The following is a 21,837-nucleotide window of genomic DNA, read 5'->3' as shown; positions in this document are numbered from 1 at the left end:
GTTGTATAATATAAAAAGTCTAGCTAGTTAATGGACGGAAGATTAAAACTTGAATTTGGCAAAACGCATGCAAAAACGCAAGCATTTGCGTTATAACTAAAATAATTTGTTAAATAGTTTTAGTTACGTATGCAAAACAGCATGATAAACGTCAATGCTTAAATAAAATATAAAACTATTTATTGATATAGCAAACTGAGTAGAAAGTATTTTCTCCAGTCTCAACTAAACACTTGCAATTTATAAATTATAACAACAAGAGCTATCATAATTATTTGAACTTTTGTGTTGTATGATTGTATCCTTTGTGTTTAATATAAGTATTTTAAAGTGAAAAAACTGCCATAGTGATTTAGTAAATATACCATAAATACAGTGAAACCTCTATAAATTAATAATGTTGGAACTGCACCAAAACTATAGTTTTTTATTAATGTATAGAGATATTAATTTATCGATATACTAATTGAACCAAAAATTCGATTTGGGACTAGTGTATATTAATTTATAGAGTATTAATTTAAAGAAGTTATACTGTAGTTGTAGTATATATAATAGATACATAGACACAGTAGCTTCAGTCCTCCTCCGACGCGCTCTACCGTGATACCACCAGACTGGAGTACCGAACCGACCATCCTCCTCCTATCGTACTCTCTCCAACAACGTTTCGTTGCTGCTGCTAATAATTCTTATAGGAGAAGTTTTCATATTTTCATTTACCGGTGAGATCACTGGAACAATCTATATCACTTTCATCATATCATCCTTCTCTCCGGAGATGCAAGTCATACTACCCCTTTATTCATTTACGAGGAATGTTTCTTCTCCGAACATTATACGGAGGTGTGTATCATTATCCATAACCGGTTTACTATCTTGTGTAGCGTACATTCGAGGTTTGAAGATGTAACAAATATCATTTCCATGACATTTTCAGGTACGGATTAGATTTTAACATCACAATATAAAGTGAATAATTTCAAGTCTTCGGTGCTGCCGTGATTCTTGCTCTGACGCATTTGAACCTCACTTCGAATTCGTTATTATTTTAATTTAGAGGTTTCTTTACATCTAACTTGTCTTCGTTAGAGTTTGGTTAACAAATTTCTTTATTTAAGTTTAGATGTTTTGAGTTTTAACGAAACTTGTGTTGACAAAATACTATAAAATATTTACGGTAATTCGGTTATTGTTCTGTAGCTCTCATATACTTATTGCACCGAGCACTCTCTAGTAAACCCATCTCAAAACAGATATAGAACAAGGAGTGATTAACCCAAGAGTATTTTACATTTGCTGGCGTGACAACATGCAGTTTTAGTTCTTTTCTTAAGAAAAAAAATAGTGTGATAGAAAATTCTCCAAAATGATTTTTTTTTTGGTTTAAAAGTCTCCTACAAATTACCACAAAAAGTGTCCTGCACGTATTATTGAGTTTTCGTTGGTAACATTCATTTGTAACAATGGTGAGTCATCAACTGTAACACCCGTTCTTGCTTTAGACACGGAGTCGGAGATTGTAGGTTACAACTCACAAGTTTCAGCCGTGTAGACTACTGATGCAGCGTGGATCTTACTTTCCTTTTCGGTTTTGGCTTTCTTTTCCTTTTCCGTTTTAACCTTAAGATAAACGTTAGTTTTCCTTTTTATGTTAGGTCTTAAACCCTAAAGACTTAGGACTTTACATTAGCTATATATAGTCATCTCTTGGCTTTGTAAGAGGGACACATTATTATTGATTTATAAAAACAGAGCTTTGGCTTTAAACTCTTGATTACGGCTAGTTCATTGGTTGAACTCAACGGATTCAAGTTCATAGGTACTTTTGGGGATTCTCAGACTAAACAATCGTTCCTATTCTATCGGTTACTCTATCAGTTGGTATCAGAATCCAGGCGTTTGATTTCTTAATCAAACAAATCGATCATGGCACCACGCAAGACTATCACGGAAGAACAACAGGAGGAAGTACGCCTTATGTTCGAAGCATTAACCACAAACCTTACGGGAGCATTACAAACAGCTGTCCAAAACGCCCTCACCACCGTTCTTCAGGATCAACGCGCTCAACGCGATGCTCCAGATAATCAGCAGGGTCTGCGGCCTCGCCATCGCGGTGCTCACCTTGACGCATCAGACGATGAAGAGCTCGTCGACAATGTTTTTGCTGACCACCGAGACGACCAATATCAACGACGCGATGCTCAGCGACCACCTCAATACCGGCGTGAAGACCAGGACCAGCGAGTTAATCAACCTCGATGGGAAACTAGTTTCCGTTCAGAGATTCCTGAGTTTCTGGGAACGTTAAATCCTGAGGATTTCATCGATTGGTTAAACACGGCAGAAGAGATACTTGAGTTTCGACAAGTGCCCGATGATATGCGAGTTCCTCTTGTCGTTACCCGCTTCAAAGGAAGGGCTATGGCTTGGTGGCAACAGCTCAAAGAGTCTCGTCGTCAAGACAATAAACCACGCATTAATTCATGGAATGGATTGACCAAACACATGCGTCGCGCCTTCCTACCCTACAATTACGAGCGTACGCTCTATAACAAATTGCAAACTCTGCGTCAGGGTTCGCGTACTGTTGAAGAATATGCAACTGAGTTCTTCTATATGACAGCACGGATGACTGCAGGCGAAACTGAGAAACAACTAATCTCACGTTTCATCGGAGGATTACGTTCTCAACTCCAGCTTGCTTTGGCACAGTTCAATCCAGTGACAGTTTCCGAGGCTTATCAACGCTCACTCTCTATGGAGTTACAGCAGCGATCGTCTTGGTCGTCCTCGTCACGTTCCCGCCCCCAAACTACCCCTGCAACCGAGAATACAACACCTGCTACGGAAGGAGCAACACAGCGGTCCGATACGAGCAAAACAGGCCTCAACACTGACACTATTGCTTCATCCAGACCACCTCGTACCAACGCTCTACGTTGTTACACATGTGGAGAACGCGGCCACATTCAGACTGCTTGTCCTCAAAAGGCAAAACGCGGTTTGATTATCCAAGAAACAGAGGAAGCCGAACCCCGTTATGATGATTATGATGCTACGGACGATGATGACCCTGAGATTATTCAAGGCGACACAGGTCTCAACCTCGTCCTCCGCAGGAACTGCCTACTACCTAAAGCGTCACAAGAATCATGGCTTCGCACGAACTTGTTTCGTTCGACCTGCACCATCAACGGTCGAATCTGCAAACTCATCATAGATTCGGGAAGCTGCACTAATGTTATGTCTTATGCGGCATCTCAGAAACTTGGTCTCACCGTTACACCCCACCCTTCTCCTTACCCGCTTGCCTGGCTTAACAACGGTACCGAGATTAACGTCTCAAAGCAAGTTCAAGTCTCTTTTTCCATCGGCAATTACAAAGACTCGGTGACTTGCGATGTTATTCCCATGGATGCTTGTCACTTGTTATTAGGACGACCTTGGCAATATGATCGTGACGCAATTCATCGTGGTAAGGCTAATACTTACAGTTTCGTTTTTGATAACCGCACGGTTACTCTTGTTCCGTCTAAGGAACAGCCTGAAGCAAACCCTTGTACTACGGATGCTGCAAACAAAGTTGTTTCACCTTCAGCAAAATCACTTTTGACTCTTCCCAAAAACGACTTCGAGAAGCAGTTGCATGACGTGGATATTCTTTGGGCTCTAGTCGCTACACCAACAACACCACCGGTAGCTAGCAAGACATCTGACTCGTTCGTCCCGTTGCTCCAGGAATTCAGCGACGTCTTTCCAGCTGAGCTTCCAAGCGATTTACCACCATTAAGGGATATCCAGCATCATATTGATTTGGTCCCTAATGCAGTTCTTCCCAACAGACCTCATTATCGAATGAGCCCACAAGAACATGACGAGCTCCGCCGTCAAGTTGAAGAACTCCTTCAGAAGGGCCATGTTCGTGAAAGTCTCAGCCCTGCTGCTGTACCCGCCTTGCTCATTCCCAAGAAAGATGGATCGTGGAGAATGTGTGTTGATAGTCGTGCAATCAACAAAATCACAGTTCGTTATAGATTTCCGATTCCTCGGTTAGATGATCTACTTGATCAGATCGGGCAGGCCACAATGTTCACTAAACTAGACTTAAAGAGTGGCTATCATCAGATTCGTATACGTCCAGGTGATGAATGGAAGACCGCTTTCAAAACGCGGGAGGGTCTTTTTGAGTGGACAGTCATGCCTTTTGGACTCTCTAATGCACCAAGCACGTTTATGAGAGTCATGAATCAGGCGCTTCGCCCTTTCATTGGCAAGTATGTGGTCGTTTACTTTGACGACATCTTGATCTTTAGCAAAGATTTGTCAAGCCACTTATCGCACTTACGAAGCGTCCTCGAAGTTCTACGACGTGAGAAGCTCTATGCCGCGGTTCACAAATGTGTTTTTGGGGTGGATCACGTACTCTTCTTGGGCTATATCGTTTCCGACAAAGGTTTACAAGTCGACCCTACCAAGGTGGAAGCTATTCAATCTTGGCCTACGCCTCGTTCTATCACGGAGATAAGAAGTTTTCACGGTCTCGTTTCATTCTATAGACGATTCGTACACCACTTTAGCAATATTGCAGCGCCTCTTACGGATTGTATGAAAGGCTCTTCGTTTGTTTGGACGACAGAGGCTAATAAAGCCTTTGAGGATCTTAAGCAACGACTTGTCTCTGCTCAGATATTGGCCTTGCCAGACTTCACTCAAGTGTTCGAACTACACTGTGATGCGTGCAAGTTCGGGATTGGTGCAGTCCTTAGCCAGTTAGGACGCCCCATTGCTTTCTTTAGCGAGAAGATAGCAGGCTCCCGCGCTCGTTATAGTACATACGACGTGGAATTTTATGCTATTGTCCAGGCCATTAAGCATTGGAGACATTATCTTTTCCATCAAGAATTCATTCTTTATACTGATCATGATGCCCTCAAGCACTTGGGGAGTCAAGATAAAATTTCTTCACGTCATGCCTCATGGATAGCGTTCCTTCAGCAATTCACGTTTGTGATAAAACACATGGCGGGCAAGTCCAATAAGGTCGCGGACGCGTTAAGCCGCAGGCATTCCTTGGTGGCAACGTTACAGGTTTCGGTGCCGGGCTTTGCTATCTTGCCGGATTTGTATGCATCGGACCCATATTTTGGTCCTATTTGGTTGACTTTACAAGATGGTATTCACTCCGAGTATGTTTTACAAGATGGCTTTCTGTTTAGGGGAAATTGTTTGTGCATTCCGGAGAGCAGTTTACGACTTAAGATCATCAAGGAGTTGCATGAGGAAGGGCACGTCGGTCGGGATCGAACACTACAGTTGGTTGTTGATGCATATTTTTGGCCGTCGCTACGCAGGGACGTCTATCGCTTTGTGGCTCGTTGTGTTATTTGTCAGCGATCTAAAGGTCATGCATCTAACTCTGGTCTATACTTACCACTTCCTATCCCAACTCAGCCGTGGACTGATGTTAGTATGGATTTCGTTTTGGGTCTTCCTCGCACTCAACGTGGTCATGATTCTATCTTTGTGGTGGTTGATCGTTTTTCAAAGATGGCTCATTTTATTCCTTGTAAAAAGACTACTGATGCAGTGCAAGTGGCTGGGCTCTTCTTCCGAGAGATCTATCGACTTCATGGTTTGCCATTGTCAATTGTGTCGGACAGGGACTCTCGGTTTCTAAGTCATTTTTGGCGTTCCCTTTGGCGACTTCTTCGTACAAGCCTTGATATGAGCTCTGCCTATCACCCACAATCTGATGGTCAGACAGAGGTCACTAACCGAACGTTGGGAGATATGCTTCGTTGTCTGGTCGTCGACAACATAAGGACTTGGGATTCAGTCTTATGCCAGGTCGAATTCGCGCACAACCATGCTATCAACAAGAGTACACGTTTCAGTCCTTTCCGCGTCGTATATGGTGTCATTCCGCGTGGTCCCCTGGCTCTAGGCGTGGCTCCGGATATGTCCCGGGATCATGGTCAAGCTTTGGATTTTGTGGCTACTGTATCGTCTATACATGCTCAAGTCCACGAAAATCTACAGCTCTCTTCGGCAAAATATAAAGCCAGTGCTGATCGCCATAAACGAGATGTGCAGTTCAAGGTTGGAGATCGTGTGTGGGCAGTCCTCACGCGTGAGCGTTTTGCGGCTGGAGAGTATAACAAGTTGAAATCACGGAAGATAGGTCCTTTGGAAGTAGTCGAGAAGATTAATGCTAATGCTTATCGTCTTCTATTGCCCCCGGACGCAAGGTTCTCTGACGTTTTTAACGTTAAACATCTCATCCCATTTGTTGCTCAAGACGACCCTGAAGATCCGAGGTCGGATCTTTCCTCACCCCGGGTGACCTGATGCAGCGTGGATCTTACTTTCCTTTTCGGTTTTGGCTTTCTTTTCCTTTTCCGTTTTAACCTTAAGATAAACGTTAGTTTTCCTTTTTATGTTAGGTCTTAAACCCTAAAGACTTAGGACTTTACATTAGCTATATATAGTCATCTCTTGGCTTTGTAAGAGGGACACATTATTATTGATTTATAAAAACAGAGCTTTGGCTTTAAACTCTTGATTACGGCTAGTTCATTGGTTGAACTCAACGGATTCAAGTTCATAGGTACTTTTGGGGATTCTCAGACTAAACAATCGTTCCTATTCTATCGGTTACTCTATCAACTACATAGCCTGTTGGTTACAATGGCTTGGATTTAGAATGTACACAAGTAATTACACAACCCAACCAACAAATCATGTATTATTAATACTTTTAATCCTCTTAACCTGACAGAGAGAAGGGATAAAGAGGGATAAATAATTCACATTACCCAATAAAGATTAAGACTCACAAAATCTCATTTACAAAAGAAAATAGAAATGAGAACAAAAATGAATGATGTGATTTAAACATGAAAATGTAATGAGTAGGTCCAAACATTTTGTAGTGACGCCTCGTGGCCGGCGCACCAATTCACCGAGACAACTTAAACATTTTACTTAACATGCTTACTTTGATAGTCGATTCCACAATTGAGTTCATTTAAAAGAAGAAAATGGTGCAATACTTTCCATTGACTTGAGAAAACTTCAGGAAACTTTAATTTGACCCTAAAGAAAATTAATAACGCTTTAATGTTCGTTTTTTTTTTTCTTTTTTTTGAGAAGGGCATAATTTGTAATGTTCGTTCTTTGTTGATAGAGTAATCGGTAAATTGTAGGTAATACGCTGTTTACAGTTGAGTTAATAGTATTGATATCATTTGATGTGGTTGTTTGTCGCTGTCGTCAAGATATGAAAATAATGTATATTGTTTGATTTTTAAGTAGTTGTACTCGTGATTTTACTATTCCAATAGTTTTTAATTTTTTTGTCAAAATAATTTTGTTTAAAGAAGACTATATAACAGCTTTGTGTTCAGTTTATGTTAATTTGATTCGTTAATCTGGACAAAGCTGGATATATTTTTCACAAAATAATCGACCACACAAATTTGGTAATTTTTTTTTCACTTGATTGGGCTAATGATAAATTGTATGTAGAAATCACCTGTAATATTCATCACAAGAGACTTTTTTTGAGCAACCATCACAAGAGACTATTTGAACAATCATGCCAAAAGACATACATATTATCCGAAAATTGATTTGAAAATGTGCATTAGAATCTTCTTAATCTCATATCTGTTACCTGCAATCGAAAAATGAAATCGTGTTTCGATAAAGCAAACCCGCAAAATTTTCCTTTATCATGGACCATTTATTCATCTAGAGATTTGTTCGTAAACATAATCAAGAGAAAAAAATTTCCGGTCGACAATGTGAGGTAATAAGTTTTCATGTGAAAGGACATCACAAGGAGGGACTGTGTTCAACAGGCTACTGGATAATTTCTAATTTTATATGACAGAAAGAAAAAAAAAATTTCATGTTTATTATTTGGTAGCTTTCAAAGTTTCAGTATATACCCATTTAGAGAGACACTAAGAAGAGCCAGTGACCCTACGGTTCAATTTGATTATTAAAGTGTACCATTTTGCAATAATATTATGACGACTGTCTCCACTTTCCCCATTTCACTACAAAGCAGCCTCGCATTTACATATGTTTGATTGGACTAAAGAAGATAAACTTGTTTTATATTTCCCTCTTCATGCTAAAAACTTGTGTTGTATGTTGAATCAAACACTGTCGATCCATCTTCGTTGTATGCCTCAAATATTCCTCTAGAAGATGACACTTACCCTAAAAAACAATCTCTAAAAAATTTCTGTATATGTTTTTTCTCTGTTTAGAAAAAACTGATATCAATTATAAGTATTTAAGTATAGCATAGTTTTCCCTTTGTTTTTTTGTAGCATAGTTTCACGAATACTCTAATTTTTAGAAATAATTTCATAAGTTGCACACAAAATCGAAATAATTTTGTATTGATATTATAATTTACATAAATATTACGAAAATTATAAAATATGTTTATACAAAAAAAATCGATATGAACCAGTTTAGCAGGTCCTACAATCAAACATATACTATATAAGATCTAACAAAACAAATGAATATTTGTAAATAGTACAACTGATGCTCATTTCTATTTGTAAGAAAATAATTTAGAAACAAAACAGCAATCATATATAAGTAATAAGTGATACATTTATAAACCTATCACAGTGCAAACAGATCACGCATAAACTTAATATTTTCATCACGTGCAAACATATTACATTCAATATGCATTCTAGGTTTTACTGTTATTCCGAAGTCCACCTTTATATATTTTAAAACTAATTTTTCATTTACTAAGTTATCTTATCTACAGATCACATACATGATGTGGTTGTAAGACATACGTACTTTCAAATTCAACAGGACGCAAAAAAAATTCTGATTTTTAAATTCATTTTTATGAACCTTTTATTTATTCATTCTTCTTTACTCTATTAAATTGTGAGTACATTTGAAAGTGTTACGTGCTTTAAAGAAAACCCGTGCTTGACAAAAAAAACCCGTGCTTACGTACGGCACCTCATCTAGTTGATGATTAACTTATTGATTAACTAATTAAGCGTCTTCTGAATTGGGTTAAGCAATTAAGATATTCGAGGTAGCTAGTGATCCACTCACACTTCCGCCACTAAATATTGTAATTAAGATCTTGGGGGTGTAACTTATCTAATTAAATACGTAAACGATTTTGCCAGTTCTTAGCTGTGTTCTCGGTCGACACGTGTCAACCTGACAAAATTTAATTAAATATTCAGGATATTTTAAAACAAAATTCAATTAGCCCATTCTCGACAATTTATATGCAGATAGTTTAATTAATTGAAATATGATAATAGGTCACGGTCAGTTCAGGTGAGTGTTACCTAACCTAGTATTAAGATGCCGTTTGTCTTATTTTGTAACTAAAAGACGCGCCATAATACCGTAATGTGTCTCTATCCGTCCGTATTTTAATATAATATAGGACTTAGGCTTTTGCTTTTCTTTTTTCAGATATATACTAAACAGAGTCTGAATGAGTTCTTTGCTTTAAGCCTTTAATAATAATCTCCATTCGATATTTAATCAAAAAGAAAAGAAGACGACAAATTGATAACAAAGTTCACTGGAAACATTGAATTATGTTTAAAACCCAATATTTCTACCACTGAAAAACTAAGAAAATCCCGTTAAAAAAAACTAAGAAATTATAAAAAGTCTCTTACATGCAAATAAATCTTTTACCACCAGGTATTAATTCGAATCTAATAATATACGTATGTAAATATTATAGAAAACAGATGACTAATATAGCTTTCGATCTAACTATTAAAAAATTCTATAATTATATTCTAGTTAAAATATTTTAGTCAATTAACATGATGTCTATATATAGAACAATATACTCAAATTTATTTTGGTTTTATAAATTAATACGATATTATGAAAAAGAGTTTGCAAAAATTAAGAGCCAAATACATATATATATATATATATATATATATATATTAAAGATATGTTCATTCTACTTACAAGGTTTTTCTTATTGTTTTTTTTTTGGTTTTCGTATTGTTTCTTATAGCATCGTATGGCATCGTATGGCATAGTTTTGTACTTTCGATAAATTTTTATCACTAATTGGAGTCGCTGTTTAGCGAGAAGAGGCAGTGTAGTCTGTAGAGAGTAGTCGAATTTGACTTGAAGAGGCAGATTATCCGAAGCATTCACCATAGCATCAAACCACAAATTTAATATATTAAATTAAAACAACTTTCAGTTTTACAAAAAGATTTAGTATTATTATTTTCGACGAAGGAGAGCCACAAAATCATCTTTGATGAGCCCCAGCACGAAGAAGCCAATTGGTAAGCGACAATAAAATGTATACAATATTGTTAAAAATAAGTGACCTTGGAGGCAAAACAAACGCAGACATGGTTTCATATATATTTAATTAATCGAGATAAATCATTGGCACCTTTGAACCTAACTACAGCGAACTGGCGTCAGCAGATGTCAATTTCAAAACGTTGGAATTTCCATTTTGATTTGGACGACTTAATTATTAAGTATTTTTCATAAACAGTTTTGGGAGAAGTGGATTAGATCCAAAACGCTTTACTCATCCCACTAGATCTAGGGTTTAATAATAGTTCATAACGCCTCTTTCTAATAGGAGGAATAATGGACTTATCTATGCCTATTAATTCTAGAAGTATCAAGGAAATTGTAAAATCATTCGATTCACATACTAGTATACAAACTCTCAAAATTGATATTTGCCTCAATACATTTATGCTATTAAGTTCTTTGTTTTTTAAAATTGATTCGCATTCGTTCGCAACAATGCCATAGAACAACTCAAATGGTAAATTTTTTTCATGAAATTCTGAAATTACATATTGGTTTATATATATAAGAATACAATAAAATTCTTTAAAACCCAACCAATAATATTTCATTTAATATATTATTGGTATAGTTTCCAAAAAATTTAATACTATTAATTAAATTATTATTATTATTATATATGCATACACGATATGTAACTTGAGAATTCCATAGTAAAAAACTATTATTGGAGTTGCTCTTAGAAGTTTAATTGCATAACCAAGCTGGATCGGTTCGCATATTGTGGTCTATATTGGTACCTTGAATTTTTCAAGTCACATTCGTAACCAGAGGTAAAAATCCTATAATGCCGTCTGAAGTATGATCTAATAATTTTTTTTTTTAAAAAAGAATATGATTTATTATATTATCAATACTATTAAAAGAGAAATAGCTTTAATAAATTTACTTAAAAAAGTTGTTTGGACCATTTCATTAACTAATAATACTTTGGTCTTACTTCGATTCGGACAAACAATATGTTACCTTAAATTTCTCTAACAATCATTTAGTCAAAAATTTTATTTATTGGATCCATATCTTTTTGTAAACGAAAAGATTATACCATATATATACTACCACATAAATTTGATTCACGAAAATGTAATATCACGTACACTTTATTATACTCTTCTTTAAATGTCTCACTAACTTCATAATTAAGATAAGTTTAAAAATTATATATTATGTTAATTTTATTTTATTGATAAATAACAATTTAGTATTTAAGATAAATTTAAAATTATCAAAAACCCAACAAATCTTTTTTTACTGCTCAACAAAAAACCTATAAATCTATACTATTAAATTAACCAAAAACCTCTCAAATAAATCTTAAGTTTCACCAACTAAACAAATGTAACTTTTATAGAATGCACAAAAATATAATGAAATGTTAGATTTGGGCATTCTGGTCTTCGGATCAAATATAAATCAGTTTCTTTCAGATCCAAGTTCTTTAGGTCTTGGGCATTTATATCCAACTAGGTATTTGAATTTGTTTTTTGTTTAGATCGGTTCTTTTTAGTTTCAGGTCAATTTGAGTTAATAATTCAAGTATCTGTAAATTTACTATGTAATTTGGCTTCATAATGAATCCAGCTCGGTTCGAGTATTTATGACAAAAAGATCTAAAGAATCCGAAAAGCCAAAAAATCAAAACACGAAAATACTCAAAATCAAAAAAAATACCACAATAACTAAATATCTAAAAGACCAAAATTTTACCCGAGAACCAAAAATATCCAATATTTTAAATAAATTTTTAAATTTTGAAGTTTTACCCAAAACCTGAAACTATAGCAGAAAATGTGAATCCAAATTTTACAATAATATTTTTATACTGAAAACATTTATGAATTACTCAAATATACATAATATGAACAAAACATTCTGGGTAATTTGGATACCCGGAGTCCAACAGAGACCCGCAGGTCCAAAAAAATCTAATAGATACTTTTTTCCCAATCCCGAACCTTGACATGTATTTCGTATTGGTTTGGTTCGTTTATCAAATTTGGGTAAAATGTTCATACTTAAGAAAGAGTTACATAAGAGTGTATATAAAAAATCTCGGATAAAATTATACATAAGTTATATAATTTTAAACAAATTTTTGTATTCGATATAATACGATTTTATAACATAATAATACACAATATACTCAAAATACTATCTCATATCCAACTTCGTATATACCTATAAAATCTGCGATTTCGAAACGCGGATCAAAATCTAGTTTTCCGGCAAATCAACTTCTCCACAGTAAGAGCCCGAATCAATTCTAGATAATATTGTGCTCAAGTCAAATCATGCCTCTCTATTTTTAGATGAAGACATACATATCCATTCATATTATATGTTTACACATTCGTACGAACATATCTTGATTTTTCTTTATATTTTGGATTCCCTCTATGAAACAAACAAACTTTATAATGTTCTTTTTCCAGCATAATTCAACTTTGGGCGGGGGGTTAAAAGAACTTTATATTGTTCTTTACACATGCAATCTAATTCTAGATATATCTTCTTATTCAATCAGTGAGATATGTGGCTGATCTTTTTAGGTGGTTTTAAAATTCCTCTAGGCCGGTCAGAATTCACATCCGCCACAAAAGAAAATGGATGTGCATATCTTTTAGAAAGAAATTGTATATGTCGCTGGTCCACTTAATCCATCTACATTTTCTGTTTGTTTATAAAGATTATAGATTACAGAGCATAAGAAAGAATAATACAATAGTAAAGGCCATTTTCTGATTTGTAGCCCAAATACGTACAAGCAAAAGAGAACTAAAATGAACCAAGCCCATATATGAAAACTGTATCAATTTACGCACAGAATGTCTCTCACAGACCAAAAAAAAAAAGAAGAAGAAAACAATGAATCTACTTACTCTTGAGTCTTGAGCTTCCACCAAGAGAGAAAGATAGAGAAATAGATGGAATAGGTTTCGAGAGTCGCCAGAAGCAAGACGGCAACGCCGACCAGGATGATATGTGTTATGTGTTAGCCAGAAACTATGGTAAAGCCTATGAATGCATTCAACTCTAAAATTAATCATAATGGAAAAAAATCAAGTGCCCCCGCTACTTATGTTCCTACATCCGCTACTGCATATATACGTAAAGAGTATACATCTTTTGTATCCCTTATTAAGTTCCTAGCTATAGAATAAAATAAGTGAAGTTCATGGATTAATGCATATAAATGACATAATGCTTATGTAGACTTAATATTATATATAGACTAACCCCATGAAATTGACATTGAGATGGTGACTTAATTAGTTCGATGAAGATGATGAACATGTAACCCAAATCAGCGGCATTGCCGTGAGAATACACACCGGTGAGTTTAGCCGTTGGATTCTTTACATACAACCCCACGATCTCATTCCCTCTTCTAGTCATTATCTTCACCACTTCAATTTCCTCGTCTATGACGACGCATCATGTCCGCCGATATCCTCATCTTCCCCGTCGATTCATCCGTCACCACCGTGTACGTCGGCGGATTAGGTGGGAAGAATGCTAACTTCGCCGTCATCGTCGACGTCTCTGTTCCCATCTTCACTAAAGAATATTTTGTCTTTTTTTTACGCTTAAGGCGAGAAGAATATAGCCTATGCAATATATCATGGGTGCATAATAATCTATTTATACTTTTTTGTAAAAACTAATAATCTATTTATAATTTTATATTGTCTAGTTGTTTATTTATTTCCACGATGTTAGAAATGGATGATGGAAAAAGTTTTACATATTTTCTATATAGACTAGTGTTATAAAAATCGGTTTAGGCGGCACCTAGATATTCAACTAAACAATAATCTTTTACAAGACGCTTAACCACCGTCTACCGATTTTTATAACATTGATCTAAACATACTCTATAAGGCTAAAAGGCTTAACGTGATATAATATTTCCATAATTATGCACAAATTATTTGTTAACATAATTGTGCAATACACCTTTTTTCTTGTGAAATATACTTCTCCACACACTGATCATTATTTTAGTTTCCTAAACAGAGTCAGACCTGAAATTTTCGGGACCATGTTTGAAATAAAAAATATTTACAAAATGATCTATTTTCTAAATTTCAATAAAATAATCTTATTTTAAATAATTAACTTATAAATCTTGAAGGTTAGAATAAAAAACTTAAACAGAGTTTATATCCTTTTAAAGTATAATAAAATTATTGCAATAATAATTATTTATCTTAATTTAATTATTAAACTTATTCATAAATAAATCATAATAATATGAAATCCATCTAATTTTAAACTAATTTCTCTACAAACAAACATTGTTTTTTGTTCTTTCTACTTAACATTATACATTTAATATTTTATAGTGTAAATATATTCAACTGGCTTTTATGTTTCAAAAAACTAAATATAAATTATTTTTTGGAAGTGGAGCTCCATAAATTGAGGGCCCTATTCAAAACTTTTATTTCATGGCGTCAGCCAAGGTTTTGTTCATAAATGCCACTTCCGTCTAGTAACATATACAGAATTTGTCCATCTGATTTTAGTAAAACAGAACTACAGTATAGAACTAACGTTTTGTTCTTGTGTTATTTACAGAATGTGCCACCTCTGTTAAAGGTAAACCTAGAATCTTCGTTAAGAGTGTTTATGTCTTTATACGTTTAATTCGGACAATATGTTTTTAGTTTGATACTGTTCTCCTTCGTGACGGAAGTAATTAAAAATAATAACTGTTTTTTTTTTTTTTTTTTTTTTGAAAAAGGAAAATAATAACTGTTCTCCGATGGAAAATGTGAGTTTGTTGAGAAGTTTCGAGTCTCCAACCTCTCTCATGACGATTTTATTCAGCTCATGGAATGACCCAAAGTGTAGACTCCTCTCTCCGCATGTCGCTATCTCAATACATCTATTTCCATGTGTCTTCATCTAAAGAAATTAACTATTTAGTTTAAATTAAAACTTAGATACTTAACTAAAATAATAATATTTGATTTTTAAGAACCTGCTTTTTATAGATCAACCGTTAAGGTTGCTCTTAGTACTAGATTATTAGATGTGAGTGCTATGTTCGAGACAGTGTCTCTGGACTTGCGGGTTTAGCTTCTGATATCTCACTGAGTGATTTTCATATTATTCATCACTCTTTTTTTGGGAAAATTTTTATGTTTAGCACTTTCATAATACTATTACTCATCTTTACCACTACTTAAAATGATATTTTTAAAAATACATTCTTTATTAAGCGGTAAAAAACTCTTATACTCTTGTTATATATATAATAATTATTTAAATAAATAAATTAAAAAAATTATGTTTTCAAATTATACTTTTTCAAATTCGAACTTTTTAAATTTCTTTTTTCAACATGTTTTATTTTTGAAAAATCGAAAAATTATGTTTAAAACTATTTTTAAGTATTTATTTATATATTTATCAGAATCCTAAATTTCACATTCTAAAATTTTTATCTCACTCCTCAACTCTAAATCTTAAGTGTAGATTAGTTAACCCTATAAATATGAATATCTTTTATCCTTCATTAAAAATAAAAATAAAAATGGTTAATGTAAACATTAAAAGTGGTACCATGAAAATAATATTTGGGGTAATTTTCCTTTTATTTACAGGAGAGCATAATAAGTATTTGAATATCTGGACAGTCTGGTGTTTTGGATCATCACGATTTTATTTCAACTTTACACGAACTTTCTATGTTTATTTCGATTATCTAAACTATTAAAACAGAAGTACAAATAGTACTTAACCCTTAATTTTCCTCAAAAATTACAAAGGAATGCCATTGAGTTAATAACTTAAAATAAACCTAAATTACCTTTATTCTCTAATTCGATAGAGTTTTAGCCGCATAGTTCTCTAACTAAACGCTTTTGTATTCTTCTTCTTCTTCTCATCACGCTGGTAATGGGCGACGACCCTAAGGAGTCAATCCTTCGGGAGATTCAGTAGAACAGTGTATCCAAGGATTAGTGAGCTTAATGGTAGTGTCGCTGGAACCAAGGATATATCGTTTTGTTGCAGGAAACTTGGTCGGTTTTCTTGTAATAGCGAGGTTAAGCGACTGGTTAATGGTGATTCTGGTGAAAATAGTACAAGTAAAGAAACGAGAAGAATTTTTCTCTTAGGCTTCGACTTAGATTACGATTTCTGAGCATGAGATTTGGGAAATTCGATCTCAGAGCATCAGTGGAAGATTTTTGGTTGTTTTTGAGAAAGAATATCAAAAGAGTGATCTTATTTACTGGTGTGGCTGTTATTTTTGGACTATGCTATATGTTCTTGAGGTTAACATCTGTTCCAACACCGTCCATTGTTCCTTACTCCGACTTCGTAACGAATCTCCGAGGTGGTTCTGTTTCAAAGGTTTTGCTCGAAGAAGGTTCTCCTAGAATCTATTATAACATTCATGAGAATGTTGAGGTTGTTAAAGATTTACACAAGTCTGAGGCTTTAGAAGAACCCGCGACTGAAGTAGCTGCTAAGATAGACGTTTGAAAGGTTCAAGTTTTGGCTCATGTGTGGAAGTATGTGACGAGGGAAATAGATTATGATGAGAAGTTGCTTCTTAGTTTGATGAGGGAGAAAGAGATTACTTTAACTCTCCCTTCTTTGTCTTCTTCTTCCTCTCATCAAGCTGCTCAAATGTTATCACTTATTTCCTCTTTTCATCTCTCTCAAAAAATATGTCCTTAAAGTTTTATAGGTTTCTTCTGCGATTTAGGGCTTGATGGCAAAAAAAATCAAAGTAGGTTTTGTTTAGATTAGTGATGAATCTTCTTGTAGTTATTCAATTTTGTGTTAGGGTGAAACTTAAACGTGATCTGATCAAGATTTTAAGAAACAAGATCTTTGCCTGAAGATGTATGAAATTATGAGAGATTGCTCTGTTTAGTTTCCTTTAACTTATAGTTTCTTCCAGATGGTTTAGTTATTACCAGTGGACATAAGAATCTGGTTTTGATTATCTGCTATTCTATTTTGATGGTTTTACTTTTCCTGACTGAGATCTTTTTGATGTTTAGACTTTTACAAGTTAATCAGAAGCTTGGCATTAAAAAAGTTCAAGACTGAATGGTAGGGAACTTCTTTTATTTCTTGCTTAATGTTATTGAGTATTGAGTTTGCCATTTGTCCCCTAAGCAAGGGTCTTTTTTCTTTTCTTATTCACAAGTGGTGTCTTGCTTCCAATGGCAATTACTTTTTATGTGATGTGGTGGTTCATTCATTTTGTAGCTGCATCACCAGATATGGTTTGAAAACTCCAAAAGACTTATAAGCACAAAGAAGATGAGTAATGGAGAGAGTGCTAAAAAATGGAGAGATTGTGACTGTGTTATTATCAACACCTTTGTTCTAACTCATTTGTTTTACTTGCCATTTCAAGTGTAATAAAATAATGTGTTGATATGTAATAGAACAAAATGAGCTTTCGTAAAACTTTTGTATAGTTAAAAGTTTTGTATTCGAGGTTAACTCTTTTGCACATTGGTAGAGAAATTATTGATGTCTTAAATGGATAATTCGTTGATTATAGGATGAAAAGAAAAGTCTTTGTCATCGCAATCAAAAGAAACTAAGAGTTAGACTACTAATCACTTAATAAGAATATTTTTATGTCTGAATTTGTACCAGAAGGTTTCTTAATTTTACAGAACCATCTACATCAGAAATATTAACGTCCTTCTCTTTTAGCTACGCAGGCGTTTAATAGTGACCTGCAAAAACATCCAAAAGGATGAGACAACATCCGTTTTCACAACCTATTTCATTCTCCTGAATTTCTTAATTGACATTATTATCAATTGCTAATGATATTCTAAAACACAGCTTAAGAACAACAAAGACAGAGATTTTACCTTTTCATAAAACAACAACAAAGACATGACTAGAAAAAGAAAGAGAAAAGGTAACTTACGTGTTTGATACGCAACATCAGGAGCAAGCATAAGTGCAGTCTCAGGTAACAAGTTGGTAATCCCAACACTCAACTTTTCTTTTTTCTTTTCCAGACACCTGTTATCTCAGCTCTTTTCGATCACAAAAGATTATGAATTTTTCAGTTTTGGAGTATGAATTTTGAAGTATCCCAATACAAAAGAGTACGAAATTTGGGAAATTTTTAGTTGTTTAACACACATCATTTCATTAAACATCAATCTATAAATAGTAAAAATATATGTTTCGTTTTCTCCTTTAAGATATTAGTCTATCTAATTATACAGTATATAACATCAAAATTTTGACAATTTATTTAACAATATTGTTATATAATTCTAATTTAAACACATAAAACTGAATCACACCCGCGCGGACGCGCGGGTCAAACACTAGTTGAATTTTAAAATTGTTTACTTTGTTTTTGTAATTCAGTTTATATAATTTGGCGTAAGTAACACGCCGTGAGTAAGGATGAGACGAGTGTTACGAAATCTCTTACTAGATTTGAGAACTTTGAGAAGTCGAACATGATTTTTGAAACAATAATTCACATATATAACAATTCTGCTTAATAAAATTAGAGGCGAACAAGAGAAATTAATGTTTTCTTGGTCATTAATAATTTCATACTTTTCTAAGACATAGTTTTCTAATAAAATGGGTCGGACCTCTCTGTTGACGATTTTTTAAAGAGATAAAACGGTTAAACCCCAAAATTTCAGGAAGGAAAAAATATGAAAAATGGAGATCAGGCTCACCATGTTGATCTTCTTTGTAACTATTATCTTTAATTGAAAGAAGATAAAGAGAGATGGAAGAAACTGGAGCAAAACCGACAAGGCGAGATGGAAGAAGATACATATATCAAAGATGATCCTATGGCCAGAGCTGAGGCCGAGGTTGTAAGCCAGCTCTAAGCCATGAAGATAACTCCCAATGAAAGTAAGCTTTGTGGGATTTCTCTCACGCTCCTTCGTCTTGTCGAATTACGATTCGATCTTCGCATGAGTGTGTAACACTATTACCTCATTAAGTTTGAGATTAGTTTGTTTAAGTAGTAACCATTTTATTGTTATACATTTTTTGGAAAGTTAAAACAAAAATCAATGTTTTTAAACCGGATGCTCTTCATATAAAATGGGTCATCAATGATATTAAGAACCATTTGCTTTTTGGAACAAAGAAGATAATCTAAATTCTACTCAGAGAATTTAAACCCGTCAAGTTTAGATCCTGCTGGTTTATCCATAAACCAGATCAGATTCCCACTGCTTGGCTGGACCATCCTAGCAGGCAGGGAAAGAGAGCTTTCTAGTGACGGCAGATCATCTATCGCTAAGTGAACAGCATTAGCTTTGGTTTCACCGGTTGCAACTACAACAACACTAGCAGCTGAGTTAATGACTGGCAAAGTGAATGTGATTCTCTCTGGTGGCGGTTTAGGTGAGTCAGTTAGGAATGTAACCCAATCGTCCTTCACCTCAAGGGCTGGGTGGTTGGGGAAGAGCGAGGCTACATGTCCATCAGAGCCCATCCCAAGCAAAATGAGATCAAATTTGGGACAGTCGCTATTCTCAGACGCAGTCACGGTTCGTGTTTTTACCATCTGTCTGATGGCGAACTCATACTCTGTTGCAGCGTCCTCAGCCGAGACCGTATCGTTAATAGAACATATATGTCTCGGAAACACATTTACCTGGGAAAGGAACAATAAATAAATAATGTCGCAACTATTTGAACAAAGTCAACATAATAACACACAAAGCTGCGTTGACCAAGATTGTGATTGGATTGTTTTTCTTTTCAAGCAAGCAAGGATTAAGGCAAAAATGTCAATATTGAAGATAAGCAGATAGCGTCAAGATTCTTCTATCCATTAAGTTATTAAAAAATATCCAAACATCTGACCTTAGAGAGGAGATTATCCTTGGCGAGCTTGTAGTTGCTATCGTCATGGTTCTTACCTACCACGCGCTCATCAGCCCAAAAAACATACCATTTAGCCCAATCTACAATCTTGTTGAAAGGTGGTTCGACCAATTTTCTGTTGAAAAATCCATTAGGAGATCGGTCGAGGAAACTGAAAATGGGATTTTAGCGGACTTGAAAACGTTTTGGTAAAGATTTGTAATTACCCCATCAAGTTGATGAGAGAGCCTCCTGATAACGCAATGCAGAAAGCACCATGTTCTTTAATCGAGGCTTCTGATATCTCAGCTATATAATCTACCAAGTCTATACTTAGTTCCTCCAAATTCTCATGAACCCTAATTTCACCTCTGTCTTTATGAGTCCAAGTAAGTGCCATATTGCTTCTTCTTTGTCACCAGTTCAGCAATTCTACATGTAAATAACAAATGGGATATATGAATCTACAACTTGAACATAAGAAAGAGATTAGACTTGGGTTGGGAGAAGTAAAATAAAATAAAAACATTTGTACTGAAAAGAAACAGAGAGATGATCTTGGTTAATTCTCAACAAATCCATCTTAACTACCAATCCAATAACCAGCATTTAAAATTTACAGAAAACAGCAATAAGAAATAAATAAATAAATATAGATATATGTCATATAATCAAAACCAAACCAAACAGCAAGAACTCGATTGCAGAGATAACATAAACATGAAACTTGTTAATCAAGAACCAAAAGAAACTAGAATAAAACCTAACAGGAAAGAGGAGGAGGATAAGATTGTTACAGAGGAGGGAGGGAGAAGGTTGAGTAAATCAGGTTAATGATAGATTGTACAAAGGACCAATAACAATGATTATATAATTGCATATCCAACACATAGGCCACATCTACATACATTCTTAATATATATATGAATTATATGTAGGCTGTACACAAACGAGGGACATCCTAATCTGCCTTATAATAATTAACAAAAGGTCTCTTCGGAGGCAAGTAGAATCAGCAGAAAGACATTTTACCATCTGTGTTTCCACGTGCATATCGTTGGTAAAACTTCGAGATGATAAGTAATAAAAGGGGTATTTAGAGAGATGGTATTTCTTGTGGGGGTTGGTGTTTCATCGAATAAAATAGTTCGAATTATACATGCGAGTAAAATAAAGAAATAAAATATATGCAATCCAAAACGAGTAGTAACCAAACAACTGTCAGTTCATAAAAGACAAATGGACCAATCACTTCTAGTGGCGTGTCAATTTGCAAGTAATGTGGATAACTTCGTTTTAGTTTTCCTATTTTTATAAAATCTATTTGAAGATATATAAATATATATGGATAAATGAGGTTTACTGAAATAATATCCAGCTATTAATAAATAGTTAATGCAATAGTATCCAGTATCTTTTGATATATATTCAGATACAGTTTTACTTATTTTGTCCATCTTTCCAATTTGTTTTTAAGTAATAGACTTACAAAAATATTTAAAAGTAAATTAATAATGTAATTGTGGAAGCTCCTTTAGTCCAGTGGTTTGATTAAGGGTTCATTAATGTTTCTACACCAGGAAGTCTAGATTTCTAATATTT

The 21,837-nt window shown here is 34.6% G+C and overlaps 1 protein-coding gene and 1 long non-coding RNA gene across 6 annotated transcripts; one reads left to right on the top strand and one right to left on the bottom strand.

Annotated features, from left to right (window-relative positions):
* Positions 1-5,891: 5,891 nt before the first annotated feature.
* Positions 5,892-19,648, top strand: LOC117127950. Its single transcript, XR_004450978.1, has 2 exons — positions 5,892-17,463; positions 17,623-19,648. It is a non-coding gene; the product is annotated as an uncharacterized LOC117127950 (long non-coding RNA).
* On the bottom strand, positions 19,419-21,446 carry LOC103843039 (probable 6-phosphogluconolactonase 1). 5 transcript variants are annotated; one of them, XM_009119732.3, is made up of 4 exons: positions 21,268-21,446; positions 20,463-20,667; positions 20,236-20,371; positions 19,419-20,023 (listed from the first exon to the last, which is right to left on the bottom strand). In XM_009119732.3, the coding sequence occupies exons 2-4, from the start codon at positions 20,633-20,635 to the stop codon at positions 19,526-19,528; spliced, it is 807 nt and encodes a 268-aa protein (XP_009117980.1). In that variant the 5' UTR covers positions 20,636-20,667; positions 21,268-21,446; the 3' UTR covers positions 19,419-19,525. The 5 variants fall into 5 exon arrangements, with proteins under 5 accessions (XP_009117980.1, XP_009117983.1, XP_009117979.1 ...); XM_009119735.3 differs by having other exon boundaries at positions 21,144-21,269; XM_009119731.3 differs by lacking the exon at positions 21,268-21,446 and adding an exon at positions 20,999-21,233.
* Positions 21,447-21,837: the final 391 nt, after the last annotated feature.

This window comes from Brassica rapa, chromosome A09 (genome assembly GCF_000309985.2).
Source record: "Brassica rapa cultivar Chiifu-401-42 chromosome A09, CAAS_Brap_v3.01, whole genome shotgun sequence".
Classification (NCBI taxonomy): Eukaryota; Viridiplantae; Streptophyta; class Magnoliopsida; order Brassicales; family Brassicaceae; genus Brassica; species Brassica rapa.
Note: the sequence above shows the minus strand (reverse complement) of the source record. Positions and strands in the feature narration are given on the sequence as shown.

Bases quoted from the DNA above. Each gene is read 5' to 3' on its own strand.
- LOC103843039 (XM_009119732.3), bottom strand. From the start codon at position 20,635: ATGGCACTTACTTGGACTCATAAAGACAGAGGTGAAATTAGGGTTCAT. The intron at 20,372-20,462 runs GTAATTACAAAT...ATTTTTCAACAG, and splicing joins TCTCTCATCAACTTGATGGG to AAAATTGGTCGAACCACCTT. The intron at 20,024-20,235 runs GTCAGATGTTTG...TTCCTTTCCCAG, and splicing joins AGGATAATCTCCTCTCTAAG to GTAAATGTGTTTCCGAGACA.